This window comes from Leopardus geoffroyi, chromosome D1 (assembly GCF_018350155.1).
Source record: "Leopardus geoffroyi isolate Oge1 chromosome D1, O.geoffroyi_Oge1_pat1.0, whole genome shotgun sequence".
NCBI classification, from domain to species: Eukaryota; Metazoa; Chordata; class Mammalia; order Carnivora; family Felidae; genus Leopardus; species Leopardus geoffroyi.
The window spans coordinates 53,495,264-53,510,551 of record NC_059329.1 but is presented as its reverse complement, the minus strand read 5'-3'; the positions used below and the strand labels follow the sequence as shown (position 1 = coordinate 53,510,551).

At 47.2% G+C, this 15,288-nt stretch overlaps 1 protein-coding gene across 6 annotated transcripts in view; it reads right to left on the bottom strand.

Annotated features, from left to right (window-relative positions):
• The window catches only part of TENM4 (teneurin transmembrane protein 4), a 2,911,279-nt gene that overhangs the window by 148,027 nt on the left and 2,747,964 nt on the right, over window positions 1-15,288 (bottom strand). For all 6 annotated transcript variants that reach the window (XM_045483835.1, XM_045483839.1, XM_045483838.1 and 3 more), the window contains one exon: window positions 1,688-1,789. In XM_045483835.1, the coding sequence (XP_045339791.1) occupies window positions 1,688-1,789 (102 nt within the window). The remainder of the gene's footprint in view (window positions 1-1,687; window positions 1,790-15,288) is intronic.

The following is a 15,288-nucleotide window of genomic DNA, read 5'->3' as shown; positions in this document are numbered from 1 at the left end:
GAAAGACAGCGGCTAGGCCTCCCGCCTGACCCAATCTCTCCTCCAGCACCCTCCTGACAGCATTCCATTTTGCTCCCTGCCCCCCTACCTGCAGCACCACCTACTGTCTCTCCAACCCAGTCAATCTCAGCTTTTCTTGACTTTCAGGCTCCACCTGAGCCCCACACACCCCACAAGAGAATAGCTGAGCCCAGCTTGGCTCTCTAAAGTATTATCTTTCCATTCTGCCTCTTAGCGTCAAGTGTTTTGTGATCATCTGTATGAAGGACACTATATAAAAACAAATTATACTGCATTGTGTTGTAAGTACCTACCAGCCTTACCAAGATGCAATAAGGCTGTTTTATATGTGACTCTTAACTTTAAGTGCATATGGGATGAGACAGTAATTCTTGTTAGAAGGAATGACTCATCTCTTCTCTCTGCACCACCCTCCGCTGGTCCCCACCTTGCTTCTTTCCTTTTTAAGGCACTGATCAGGTAACCACTGTGGTTCCTCAGGGCTGCAGCTCTGCTGTCTCAAACAGAGTGTCTTACACATCAGGAAGGATAAGAAGAATCCCCCAAACAGCATCACGCTGTATTGTTATTTGTAGGGCATGGTGAAGAACCATCTCTGCCTTCCTCTGATGAATAACTATTCAAGCATCAGGTCCAGGTTCCAATGGCACCCCATCTAGGGGGCCTTTTCTGGTCCTTATGGTGTCCAAGCTGAGACAGCTGATGGGTGCTCCCCAATTTAACCTTGCTCTAGCATGTTTTACTTACTAATGATGGCTTTGTCATCGTCTACTTACTCGTCTGTCTCCTCGACCAGACTGAGAGCTCCTGGGACTGGGGCTTGCTCAGTGCTCTAACCCCAGCACCTTGCACAGGAACAGGCCCTAGAGGGCACTAAGCAAATGCCTGCTGAATGAGTGAAGAGGTGGGAAGCCCAGAGGAAGGAGCCGTGTTAGTTTCCCCAGAGGACCGCCAAAGCCTCAGGACTACAGAGCTCCTTTGGCCTCTGCCACATTTATTCTTCTGAGAACAGGAACAGAGGCCAAGTGCACAAGGTGTATCATGGGTAGCCTTTAAGCCATGTTAGTAGGGCTGTATGTGCCCAAGTAGGAGGCAACATTAGGGTCCTGTGTGGAGAAAAGCATCCTTCCCTCCCGAGTCTCTCCCCTCGGTGGTCCCTGCAAAGAATCTGGCAACAATGGAGCACTAATGCAGGCCCTGCCACAAGGCCAGAGTGCACAGCAAAGAAAAGACACTTGGTGTGTGTCGACCATACTTTAATAATCAAAAAACAAGTGAAACAAGCCCCCCCCAAGAAAAAACCACCAAAGACACTTGGCAAAGGCTGATCACTCCTTAAAAGGGAAATCAACTTTTTTGAAAGACCCTCACTGTCACTTCCCCTGCCCCCGCAACAGACGTGAGGTTCACCGTACCTGCCCTTGTAAAGGCTGGCCCTCCTGAGCTCTCCAGTCATGTCCTTGCGGACAATGGGGCTGATGTGGCCTTAGCTCTGCCGGCAGACCCCCTGCCCTTGGAGCTTCCAAAGAATGGCTCTGGGGGGTCCTTTTTGTGGGAGGCAGGAGGTGGTCTGGGGTCCTGCGCTTTCTCCGAGAAGCAGGATGTGAGCCCCCCACGGGGCCGAGGGAGCGGGCCTCACATGCACACACGCACACACAGGTCTCACCTCTGCCACAGTCGGGGCCCAGGAAGCCCAAGAAGCAGTGGCAGGTCCCAGAGATGCAGTCGCCGTTGCCATAGCAGTTGCTGGGGCAGTTATCCACCGACTCTGGAGGGGGAGAGAGGGAGAGAGTTGAAAAGAGAAACTTCTTCACCCAGACCAAGGGCCTGGGTATCAAAACCTCAGATGAACCAGGGCCCACACGTTCTAGCTCTTCTGGCCCAGTCGCTGAAAAGAACCAACAGAGTTGAAAATGATGTATGTTGGTTTTACTCTTATCGCATCTCAAATGACACTAAGAGACGTGTTCTGGAAAACGTCGGCCACCACCAAGTTTTTATATATCAAGTTTGTATCTACAAACGCGTAAGAAATTCTTCAGCTGAAAACACTGGGGACAACAGTGCAAGCTGTTCGTGGTGCTTATCTGTGGATGCCGGGGTATCATCGGGAAGTCCTTGTGGTCTTCTTTATGCTTTGCTGTGCTTTACATTTTCCTCTTAAAGGGCTGAGATTCCATTCACTTTCTTCTTCTTCTTTTTTTCATAAAGCTCCTGGCATTTGCAAACCTGTCTCTTCCCATCTCAGATTGTTCACCTAGCGGTCTGGGTGCACACTGTCTTCCCCAGGGCTAACACAACGGCCTCCCGGCTGGTCTCCTGTTTCCTCTCTTGCTCCCCACCCCACGCAGTCACCACCCAGCAGTCTGAGTGATCTCCGGAAAACCAATCTGATCCTGCCACTCTCCTACTTAAAACCCTTCAGAATGGCTTCCCATTTATTGAGACCAAAAAAAAAAATCCAAGTTCTTTCAAAAGGCACAGGAGTTTTCTCTTGTACTCCCTCTGCTGTCCCTGCATCCCTGGCGTATGCTGTCATGCCCACCTTTTGCAGGGATATGATTTTCTCAAACTCTTCCTACTACTTTTAGTATACTCTGTGTGATGTGACAAAGGAATATGGCATTTATTTAAGAAAGGTTTTAGCAGGGGCGACTGGGTGGCGCAGTCGGTTGAGCGTCCAACTTCAGCCAGGTCACGATCTCGCGGTCCGTGAGTTCGAGCCCCGCGTCAGGCTCTGGGCTGATGGCTTGGAGCCTGTTTCCGATTCTATGTCTCCCTCTCTCTCTGCCCCTCCCCCATTCATGCTCTGTCTCTCTCTGTCCCCAAAAAAATAAATAAATGTTGAAAAAAAAAAAAAAAAAGAAAGGTTTTAGCAAAAAAAATAGTCAACGTTTTGTAGCATCAGGTAGTCCAGTCTTTTAACCTAGAAAATCTGTGTATTTGGAACAGCTTATTTCTCAATAATGCTGGATGTGGAATAAAGGAAAGAAGCCACTATATACTGAATATCTTCTTTGTGCCATGTATTTCCACAAAGTTCATCATTTCACTGTCACCAAATCTGCAAGCGTGTATTGTTATTCCTATTAAAAAAAGAAAAAAGAGGAGGCCCAGAGAAAGATGAAGTAACCTGCTGAGAACCACAAAGCCACTGAGTCCTGGAGGCAGGATTTGAACCCAGGACTCCAGGCCTGGTCTTCTTCAATGATACTGTGCTATCTGGGCCTTGAAGGAACTCACTCCACAGCAGGAGCCCGGGTGATGAACAAGGTGACAGATTTATGGCACAGTGAGGCCAGTCCTAAAGACAGCAAAGGATCCCCGCTAGAAGGCAGTAAACTCCAGAAATTTCAGGGCTTAAAGGGATCCAAGAGACCACAGCCTAATGCTCTCATTTAACACTGAAGGAAACTGAGACCCAGAGGAAAGGCAGTGACTCAACCAAGGTCTCAGAGTGAGTCAGAATAGAAAGCAGAGGAAGGGTAAGGTGGGACAGAGTTAAGGGTTTCAGCCTGTTGTCTTAGCTCACAGCTACAAGTCATGAAGCCAAGACTAAGGCCTCTGTTAAATGAGATGTTAGCCTAAAAGACGTGAGTCTTGCCCACAGGAGATCTGCAGCCTAACTGGGAGAACGAGAGGACAGTTGTCACCCAGGCAGCAGTACAGGGCATGGAAGCAGCTTTGCCTGGAGGTACAGAGACCTGGTTCTGGGGTCCATTCTTCCAGTACCATGCTGGGGAGCCTAAAACAACTTCCCTCCCCTCTCTGGGCCTCACCTCCTTCATATGTGAAATGCAGGTGAATGCAGAGATGACCCCTAGCACTACCCCCTGTTCTAAAATTTTATGAGTCTACAATTCATAAGAGAGCAACTGTGCAGAAAAGACGTCCAGACAAGGAACCCTTAAATGTGACAAAGCACTTAGGGCCAATGCAGTGGGAATTGATTGAACAAAACCAGGACAGGGAAGGCTTCCCAGAGGAGGTGGGCTTGAGGAATGACCCAAATATGGATAGGTTAGGGAAAAAGTTGGGGGATGGTGAGGAGCTCCTAGCGTGGTACATTTCCCAGACAGGTCTCTTCCCAACTGTTTGCCATTATTAACTTGCAAACTACTTAAAAACGTTTGGCAAAAGAGTTCAAATGGGTAGTTCCTTTGGCGAATGGGTAGGAAATCCCATTCCCTTGATGTCCCCCTGCTAACAAGGGCAGTATTAAGAACAAGAAGGTCCAGTCTGCCTGGACTCACTGCAGCACAAAGTAGTCCGAGTCCCGGCAGAGCGAGGCTCACAAGCCAGGGCCCTGGGCACCTCTGCTCTCTGTTGACTTTGCCTGGAAGAATCCACGTTCCTACTGCCTTAAGGTTATAAGTGGCTTTACAGAGAATGACTTGGGAACTTTCATTCTGAAGATGCTTTTAAAAATAAGAATTGTGAGTAAAGTTTACAGCCAGATTATTTTCACCTGAAGCTACTGGTTGACAGTACAACTAGGGAGGGTGGGTTCCACCCATGGCACTGCAGAAGGGGCACAGGGCAGAAGCAGGAGGCCTGGCTTCCGGGTCCTGCTCTGCTACTGAATGGCCGTGGGACCTTGGCCGTGTCACCTGATCTTTCGGCACCTGCTTCCTCATCCTTCCACTTGTTCCTCTTTTGCTTCCCTGCATGGCAACTCCTAGTCCTTTCAAATCCAGCTCAAATGTCACCTCTCCTGACAAGCCTTCCTGATTTCTTAAAAAGGCTAAGTTACTCCCAGGACTGACGGTAAGTTATTCACCCCTGTTGAAACTCCATGTAGTCTATGTTGTTGTTACCACTGAGAGAATTCAACCGGATGATCTCAGAGATCCCCCCAGCTCTAAAACTCTCTGGTTCAGTCCTTCTCAAACCCAGGGGTATAAAATATGCCTCTTAATAAACTGCCACAGTTACCAGTTGCATTTTTAACAAGATCAATTGCAGATAAGTGTTACACACTGTCTAGATTTTGATTTATGAAGTCTGCGAGATACAAACCTGTTAATCATCTGCCAAAAAGCCTTCATAGTGAAAACGGTGAGGACAATACATTTTCCGTGACTGAGTATAGTGTTGTTTGCTGAATCTGACAGAATAGAAGCCTGTTTCCTTCAAAATTTGCCCCAGGCTGTTGGTGTCAGGGGAGGCAGAAGTTTTAAGAGACATGGAATAATTTTACGACAGCAACGAGGAAGTGGAAGGGAGACATTTAGAGAATATTTCCTTTGGACGAAATGTTTAGGTCTATAGTTTTTCTTCCACTTGGAAGGCTTTCAACTACTGGGGGTCCACCTGGGACCCCACAAATGAGTCTCCACTAACCAGATATCTCTATACTAAACATTAGGGCAGAAGTGACACTCATTGGCTTGGGAGAAGTGTGAACTTTATTGCATAAATGTTATGTTTCCAATTAGTGTTTGGTGAATTTCTTCCCCTTATAGTTCCTTCCTGCTTTGCTCATGTTCAAACTGCAGCTGCCTTCATTTAGCAGAAGGTGTACCTTTAGACTGCTCAGATCGGAATTAAAAATTTAGCTGCCTGTGAATAACTGACTTTCATAATCAGGGTGTATGGTATGTTGGAAAATGGGGGCCTTTTCCCCTCGCTTTTGTTTTTCTATCACAACAGTGGGTCCTGCTAGGAGATTTAATTTTCAGGAACTTGTTTTTCTTCCACAAATATTGGACTGTAAAGTTTAAGTGTTTCCTTAGCTCATTCTCTGGATGTGTGTTGTGAGTGGGTGTGTTCTCTGGATGTTGTACAAAATATTTTTCGAAATACAAAGGGGTGTCTGCAGAAGGAAGAGAAGGCAACGCTTCTTCCTAGAGGAGATGTGGAAACCATAGAAGCCTCAGTGAACCCATTACAGTGCCTCCCTTTGTCTGCTCACTACCCTTTTCCAGACCCAGATCATTAGCATTGCTGCGTCAGGGTGAAAGAGGAGCAGAGTTGATAAATATGTCCTCCTGGTCTGGGGTTGATGTCCAGGAAAGCCTGACTTCATTTTCCACCTTCTGCTTTCCTTTTAAAAAAAAAAAAATTTTTTTTTAACATTTACTTTTTGAGAGACAGAGAGAGGCATAGCACGAGCCAGAGAGGGGCGGAGAAAGAAGGAGTCACAGATTCCAAAGCAGGCTCCAGGATCTGAGCTGTCAGCACACAGCCTGATGCAGAGCTTGAGCTCACGAACCATGAGATCCTGACCTGAGCTGAAGTTGGACATTTAACTGACTGAGCCACTCAGGCACCCTTCTGCTTTCCTTTTTTGGGATCCCAAAGCCTCCTTTTGTAGGAAACCACAGAGGAAATCCCACCAGGGAGAGGAATACTAGTTCACAGGGGCAGTCACACCAGAGGAGGAAAGGAGGCCTTTCTCCTCCACGAGCCCACCAGGGTGTGAGCGCACCTGCTTCAGGCCCTGGTCTGGTCAGGCAAACCTCCATGGTCACGGGAGCCTGCTTATGGATTCCAGCAGCAAAGACAGACAGAATCCGCTGTGAGTGAGGCTGGAGCTCACTGGCCATCCTCAGTCCCTCTTTTCTGCTCATCCAGTATGTATCCCTCGCTCCCAGCCCCTCCTCTGTCTCTTGGTCCCCTGTGATGTGTTCAGCCCACAGAAGCAACTCCTTCCACTGCTTCTCTCATCTCTCCTTAAGTTGTAAGTGTGCATGTCGGCATTTCTTTGGGAGCAGCAGCTCGAAAGACCAAAGTCTACCTATTGGTAGACCTATTGGATCCATCCTTTGCTTCTTCCTTTTGGCTTCTGTGTAGGAGGACAGATGCTAATGCTTCCGGCAAGAGCCAGGAACTTGGACTCTGGGACAGCCAACTGGATGACTGGGTACAAGGCCTTGACTGCAGCTCCTGAAATTTATACTTTAGGTTACATCTATTACATCTTCCTTGATTCTGAAAGGGGATTGGGTTTATTATGGGCAACCAAGAAAAGAAAGGAAGACAAACCAGACAGCATAGCTAGGATTTAATTCCACAGCAACTCAAGGTTGAGGAAAGACTCTGAGAGACCCTCTCATTCCCTCAAATGGAACCATGAAAGGTGTATCACAGATTTTAATTTATTCTTCATAATAATTACGAGAAATAGTACCTTTGCCATCATTTTACACACTTACACCTCTCAGATGGAGACTGTGAGCTGCAGTCACTTCCTCAAGGTCACATGGCTAGCTGTAAGGGCAAATCTGGTAGGAGAACCAAGCTCTGTCTGAAGCCAAAGAAGCCGAGTTTGTGATAGACGATCTGAAGCAGAGTATGGGCTCTGGAGCCAGGCTGCCTCTGGCTGGCTATGTGCCTTTTGGACAAGTCGTCTCTAAATATCGGTTTCCCCATCTGTGAAATGGGTTAGTAACAGTCACCTAAGAGAGCTATTTTGAAGAGCTAATACTGTAACACTGTGCATATAAAGAGGTTTGCTCAGGACTTGGTAGAGTTGACACTTTGGTTTTAAAGAAGGGTCACACAAGCCTTCCATTTATGAACCGAAGCAATATATTAACCTGGTCTAATGAAACCAAGCAAGGCAATGTGGGGGGCTTTGGGAGGTAAACACACACACACACACACACACACACACACACACACATAAAACACACAGAAACTCCCCATGGTAAAACAGGAAAACAAACAAGCATGGTGTTGAATGTGAAGAAGGCAGGGCGGTTGGGTAGATTTCCTCCTGGGGAAAAGCACTATCAAAACAAATTAAACCTGTTGTCTCCCAGAAGCCCAAACACAGGCAGACTCGTGCCAACATCTGAAAGAACTTTTCTCCCTGTGCACTCTAGATTGGCACTGGGAAGGTGCCAGGTGCTGGAAAGCTGTTCCATGGCCTGTGAGGTGTCAGTCCCTGTAGGTGCCCCAGTGATCTGTGCAGATGATGGGATTCAAAGGCCTCCAGTCTGCAACAGTCTAGGTCAATGCAATGACAAAAATCTGACAAAGCCCCTGACAGCCTGGGCTTGAAGCCAGTTCTGCACTGGTATGTTAACTGGGAGGTCTGTTTTCGATCAGACCCAGAAGTTTGCCAACCACTCTTAAGAGCAGCTCTAAGGAGGGGTCTAGGAAAAATGAATATTCCCTTGACTACATTAAGTGTTGGGTCTTTGTTAATTATTTCTTTGGGGGCAAACAGAATTTCTCCAGTAAGACTATGAGCTCCTTGAAGACAAGCATCACATTTGGTTCTCCAAAGAGTCTGCTGTGTGCTACACACACATAGCCAGTACTCAGTAATATTCATTGTGTTGAGAAACTGACCAAAATACAAAGAGGAGAATGGAGGAAAGAGGGCAGGAGGCATGGGATGACAGTCAGACTCCAGAGAATGGCTAGTAGTTGGCAAACAAAGCCACTGTTTCTTTGCCCTACAGGTTTAGATGTGCACTGCCTAGAAGAAAGGGGCTGATAAGAAGTGCAACTCTGTGTTGCACTCTCAGACCGTATCTGGAGTTCAGTAGTTCACGTCCAGGAGCCACATTAAAGAGACAGATAAGATGAGCTTGAGCAGGTTTACTGAAGAGCCATGAAGACAAGGATAAGAGAACTTGAACACACATTTCAAATAAAGAATTCCTGAAGGGGTTGGGAATTTAGCTTACTCTGGGGGCATGACCTCTGTTTAAAAATATCTGAAGGGCTATTATGTAAAACAAGGATTGGACTTTTGCTTTGTGGCCCTAAATGAGGTTGATTAGGTCCAATGAGTAAGGACTATATAGTCCTTGGGAAATGGGCTTAGTTCCAAAGAAGAAAGAGTTCTGTACAAGTCAGAGCAGGATACAATTTACTATGTTGGATTATGGTCTATTAAGTTGTATGGATGCACCCAAATGCTGTATTCTTCTTGAGGGCAGGGAATGTCATTCGTTTCTGAGTCTTCAGTAAACAGTAACATCCTTGGCTCACGGCAGGCGTTAAATGAATGTATGTTGGCTGAGTGATGAAATGAATGGACGAGGTGACCTATAAGACCATACATTTTCAGTTACTGGATGTATTCAAAGAGAGGGCAAACTGATGACTGGCAGAGATACCGCAGGGGGATTCAATATAAGTTGTATCGCATCATCTAAGCTTGAAATCTTCTGAATCTACAAGTCATGTGTGAGGGAACAGGCCTGGACTATATTGAGACACTTGGGTTCTAGGCCTACTCCTGCCCCCAGCGTGTTAGGTGACACTGGCCAGATCCCTTCCTCTCTCAGGGTCTTTCTTTTCATCTACGAAATTAAATTCATTCAGCAAATATTTCCCAAGCATCCAGTCTGGCTCAGGAAGTGTTCCAGTGAAGTGGATGGCTTGGGTGATCTTTCAGATCTAACACTCTGTGATCTAATGAATCAACCCAAATTGTCAGTCGTTAGCTACACAAACAGATGAAAGAGCTGAAACATGATGAAAATCATCATGTTCGGGATTTGAAAATTTTTTTTTAACATTTATTCATTTTTGAATGGGGGAGAGGCAGAGAGAGAGGGAGACACAGAAACAGAAGCAGGCCCCAGGCTCCAAGCTATCAGCACAGAGCCCGATGCGGGGCTCGAACTCACGGACTGCAAGATCATGACCTGAGCTGAAGTTGGCCACTTAACAGACTGAGCCACCCAGATGCCCCTTATGTTTAGGGTTTGAGAGGAGAAAAGGAGGCTTGCTCATTTAAGGACTGACTTTGACTTTTCACACCTTCCTTCCGAGTCTGCGGATAACGGATAGTGAACATCATGTTATCCTCAAGGGGGCAGCAAGGCCGAGTCCTCAAGACAGGGCTGGAGAGGAGGTGCCTCCCTGCTGCCTCAGGCTAGGAGCCCCCACTCTGTTCCCGGGGCTGTTGGTGGCTGCTCTCCCAGGCGTCAGAGGCTCCACTGTTGGCTCTGGTTCCGCTGCCTTGCCTGGAGAATGCTGCATATGTGGTCTCCTACCATGCCCCACGAGCATATGCCGGAGAGGCCACTGAGACACTCAAGATGTGCTGATGAGGCTCACAAGTGCTATGCTGCTCGAGAAGGGCTTCAAAGGAGAGGTGCGTGCTCACATGTTTGGAGACACAATTCCTTCCCTTGTAGATCTACCAATCCTCCACTGGCCGCTCCTTCGGACGTGTGATGCTCTGCCCACAGCTCCTGCCTAAGCAGCAGGCCCAAGCGGCCCAGGGGACGCCACCTCCTCACTGGCCACAGCTGACTGGGCTGGGATGAGCACCTGACCCAAACGGACTCCGTGCACCAGCTGACTGGCACGCTCTGATGTGGCCTGGTGTGCAGAGGATCTGGGCCAATCAGAGACCCACTCTCTAGGATCTGAACGAACATGCACCCAGGGAACGTGTTGTCTGAAGTCTCAGCTTACTCGTCTATGAAATGAGAAAGCTGCTTGCCTTACACAACTGTCGTGAAGATTAAAGAAAACCACTACCCATGTATGAGTCTGTGTATATGTACATAGTGCACGCATACATATATATATATATATATATATATATATATATATGGACACACCCTGGCACACATGAGGTGCTCAGGAAATGCTGCTTTGCTCCTGTCCCCAGTATAGTGTCAGTGATTATAAACCTTTAGCCTGTGTCAGTCAGCTGAAGGGTGGATTGCTAGGCCTTACCTCCAGAGTTTCTGATTTCACAGGCCTGAGGTAGGGTCCCAAGTGATGCTGATGCCCTTGGGTACCCTGGGTATCACTTTGAGAAGCACCGGTCTGGAAGAAAGGCTGAGACTTTACCCACAGGTCTATCAAAACAAGCCGGAGGGGACAGAAAGATCTAAACTATGCAAGAATGCCATAACTTGTGGACCACTTCCAAAGAGGAGGGCCGGGTCCTCCAGGAGGTAGTATTTGAATAGCTCTTGAAGAACAGACAGCCTTTTGAAATGCAAAGCAGTTCTGGGCAAGATGGGGGTCGAGCCAGAGCCAGAGCCAGAATAATCATCTTTGCTGCTCCCACGCAGCGACCTGCTGATCATCATGCCAACTTCATGTCAAGTCTGTCTTTAGAACAAATTATTTAAGAAATCAGGTTTTTAAAAGCTCTACTCAGCTGCTGGCTAGAGAGTTCCATCTAACGAACATCACTTTGTGATGAATTATTCTGTGATGACAGACAATGGAGGAACAGAAACAGGCTCTGAGGAGGTGGGGTGGGGGGAGCTGCTAATTATTCTCCAATCATTTACCCAGGCTTGTCGCCAAACTCAATACTGCTCATGAGCTACGTAGAAAACCAGGTCAGCATGGTCTGGTTTGAAAACATACAGAGCTATGTAGATGACCTAGAGCCCCGCAGGTTAGGAAACTCCCATGACAGGGATGCCTGGGTGGCTCAGTCGGTTAAGTGTCTAACTCTTGACTTCGGCTCAGATCTTGATTTCACAGTTCATGGGTTCAAGTCCTGCATCGGGTTCTGCACTGGTAGGGCAGAGCAGAGCCTGCTTGGGGTTCTCTCTCTCTGCCCTTCTCCTGCTTGTGTTGCTTCTCTCTCTCTGTTTCATAAAAAAGAAAAGAAAGGAAAAGAATAGAAAAGAAAAGAAAGGAAAAGAAAAGAAAAGAAAAGAAAAGAAAAGAAAAGAAAAGAAAAGAAAAGAAAAGAACTCCCATGACAGCCAGGACTTCACCTGGAAAATGGAAAGAAATGTCTGGGCCACATTACCTCTGGCCTGGACCACTGTGTTAGCATTGTGAGTGCATGTCTGCCTACAGCCTTATCCCTCTCAGTCTGCTCTATACCTGCAGGCCTGGGCTGTCATTCTGAAACTGAGTGTCTTCAGGCCACTGACAAGGCCAATGATCCTCAGCATCCAGAGTAGATACCACTAATTGGAGGCTTTTGTTTGCACAGTGTTTAAAAAATTTTGAATCGGTGGCCAGGATTTCTAAACAAGGAGAGCTCATTAAAAAATCTTCATGGTGGCAGGGCACCTGCCTGGGTGGCTCAGTCGGTTGAGGGTCCAACTCTTGGTTTTGGCTCAGGTCATGATCTCAAGGTTTGTGGGTTTGAGCCCCACATTGGGCTCTATGCTGACAGCGTGGAGCCTGCTTGATTCTCTCCCTCCCTCTCTCTTATCCCCTCCCTGCTCACTCTCTCTCTCTCAAATAAAAAACAAAAAACAAAAGAAACCTTCGTGGTGGCTTTTCTTGAAAAATTGGAAGATCCAGCATGGCAACAATCTCTTCTCATTTAGGAGAGGCCCCTATACTGTGGGCACCTGCTTGGCCCCCGAGACATTGGAATATAGGACTCCGGCCTGGAATGGTGTCTCTAAATGTCATTTATATAAAGGTACTGCCTTTATGCTGTTGTCATAGTCACATGCTATCTGTCCTATTATTCACTTAGTATTTTTGGCTCATTTATTTTCTTGAATGTTTTAAAACAGAAATTTGAAATAATAGTTCGATGTACCTAATTATATTTTTCCAGCTCACTAAAATAAACACGTAAGTTTTGAAATTGAGTCTGTCTATGTATAACGCAAAATATTCTCAAGAACTATACCTCAGGGAACATTAGAGAGGAGAAAGCCCAAATCTCTGAACCAGGAGTTTAAAGCTCTAACTTCTCTTTCCAAAATAAAGTTCTAACTTCTCTTTGCCACAAAAGTCCTCCTCATGGCTTCTGTGCTGCTTCCAAATTCCTCCCCACCCTCACCCCAACCCCACCCCTGCCGGAACCCACACATCTTTTCCAGCCTCCCTGACTATGCCAGTGCTGGTGACCTCACCTGCAAAGCCCTCTCCCCAACCTCGTACATGTGTCCAGGTCCTGACTATCCTTTGAGCCTCCCCGGATTCCTTCTAGCAAGATAGGTCTCTCCCTCTCTCTCTCTCTCATCTGAATCCTAATGGCAATTTCCTTCCATCCTTCACTTATCACCTACTGCTTTCTACCTTGCAGTCTTGTTATTTATGAGTATAGCTCTTTTCCCCTAGAGGACTGCAAATTCTTCGAGAGGAAGGAATCCATTTCCAATTCCTCATCTTGTCCATGTCTCCCAGGTGACTGGCACACTGCCTTGTCTGCAGTAGCTACTCCCTCAACACTTGTTAAATATCAAGTGACAAAGGGCAACCTGTGCTTGAATTAGCGTCCTTTGGTGTGTTAAGTCTCAAATCCTCAGGCTGAGCTCCTTCTGTGGGGTCTGGAAGGTCTGCTTCCTTGTTGATTTCTTTTTTTTTTTTTTCTCCCAATTTCATTTCTATAAGTTTTTTTCCAGAGCTTCCGCTTTTTTCCATCTCTCTTCCTCTGGGCCTGCTATATTCAGCTAGACACTGTCTCTGGCCCTCTTCTCCCCGAGCAGCATGAGCCATGTGTCTGGGGAACCGGCGGGAACATGACTTTGCAGAGCCCCAGCTCTCTTCTCGAGCAAGAGCTGTCAGGATGGCTTCTGTGAATTATGGACTTGAATTACTTCTTTCAGGACATAACACAATATAATGATTAACAAGATGGATAAATTCTCAGACTCTGGTGGATTTTTCTTTACAATAACTATAATGCGTGTCGGTCAGTTGCACAATGATTTGAACAGTATTTCTTTCTTATTTATCTAGTAGGTAACGCTCAACATAATAACGTGGGTCTCTGTCTTTGGGCCAGAGGCCAAGTTGGACTTCTGCTGGACACCAAATCCTATTAGAGATCATGGTAATGTAATTAGATGCTCAAGTTAAATATTTTATAGCTGCTGTAGCCATCTTGACAGATCACTCCCTCAGCCTCTAGGCAGAAAGTGCCCAAATGGCAAAGGCGAAAACTACAGATCTTGCAAGGAATTGAGAAACAATTGTTTCTGCTGCGAAACAGAAATTGTGTTGCTGCGAAAAGTCTGCAGAAACTTCTGGCCACCTCTGACCCTCTGGCAGCAGCAGGACTCTGAGCCACCATTATACTAGGTTATAATACAGCCTGGGCCAGACCCAGAGAGGAAGTCTCCCTCGTGTCCTCGATGACATGCTGGCCAGTCCCCAGGCCAGGACTATCTGCTCTCTGCCCAGTGAGAGGTTTGGAGGCACAGCTATCTGCATGCTTGAGTGATCAGAGCCCGTGGGGTCCCTGGAGCACTAGAGCACAGCCCCTGTGGCTGGCTAGCCCTCTTCCCAGGCCCCTGGCTCCTTCCCCTTGCCTATTAGGCTGGAGCATGAGCACCAATCCAGGTGTGGTCAGCTAGGCTCTGCCTCCCCATGCTTAGCCTCTAACCCTTCAGTGCCTCAGGGCTGGAGCCTGGTATAAGTCCTACATAATTGGACTTCACTTGGCTGGAACTCTCTGACCCATGACTGAGTGTGGGCTATGCAATCAGCAGCCCTGGGTCTGACTTCCACCTCTCTCACTGACTGTGCAACACTGGGAGAATCATTTAGGGTCTCCAAATCCTCCAAATTCCTTACTCACTTATCTCACAGCATGGATGGGGGTTAACTGAGATAATGCGCACGAAGCACTTTGTGGAGCTTGCAGCAAATTTCTCATCAGTGCTAGGTAGAATGAGACTAAGTCACAACAAACCAAAGCAAACCCACGTTGGACAGGCCAAGTCAGAGGCCATGTGATACAAAAGATAGAGTACACTCTTTAGAGTGAGACCCTGGGCATTCTCATCCCATTATGCCATATCCTGTGTGACCTCGAGCAAGTCACTTCTCCTCTCTGTGCCCCAGTTTCCTTGCCTGTAAAACGGGAGTGATTACACAATGCCTGACACACAGTAGTTCTTACAGTATTAGCAACTGAGTGACTATGGGTAAGGGGATGTGGACCCTGCTCAGAATGTTAGTATCCCCTGGCTGTCCCCTGGCTGACCTCAGCTCACTTCTCCCCCATCAAGGGCTCCTGGTCTGCTGTGCCTACAGGTACGTGCACTTTAGGACACCAGGACAAGCAGAAGTCAGGCTCTCAGCTTAGGAAAGCAGCAACTACTGCCCCAACGCCCTCTCCATACAGCACAGGCTTACATTATTAAGACACAACTGGGTCCGTGTAAGAGATTACATTTCTTCCATCTGCGTGACGTGGTGCAGCACACAGAAATGTGCCCACATGGAAGTACTCAGGCTGCTGAATTCCCTTTTCCTTTCAGCTCAGACCTCCGATGCATGGATGAATATTCTATAAACACTACTCCCTTTCTACGAAAGATGAGTTGTAAGGGTCCAGCCTTGCTGACATGCCCTGGGGACATTTCCCATGAGCCCCTTCATACTGGCCAGCTCTGGGCTTCT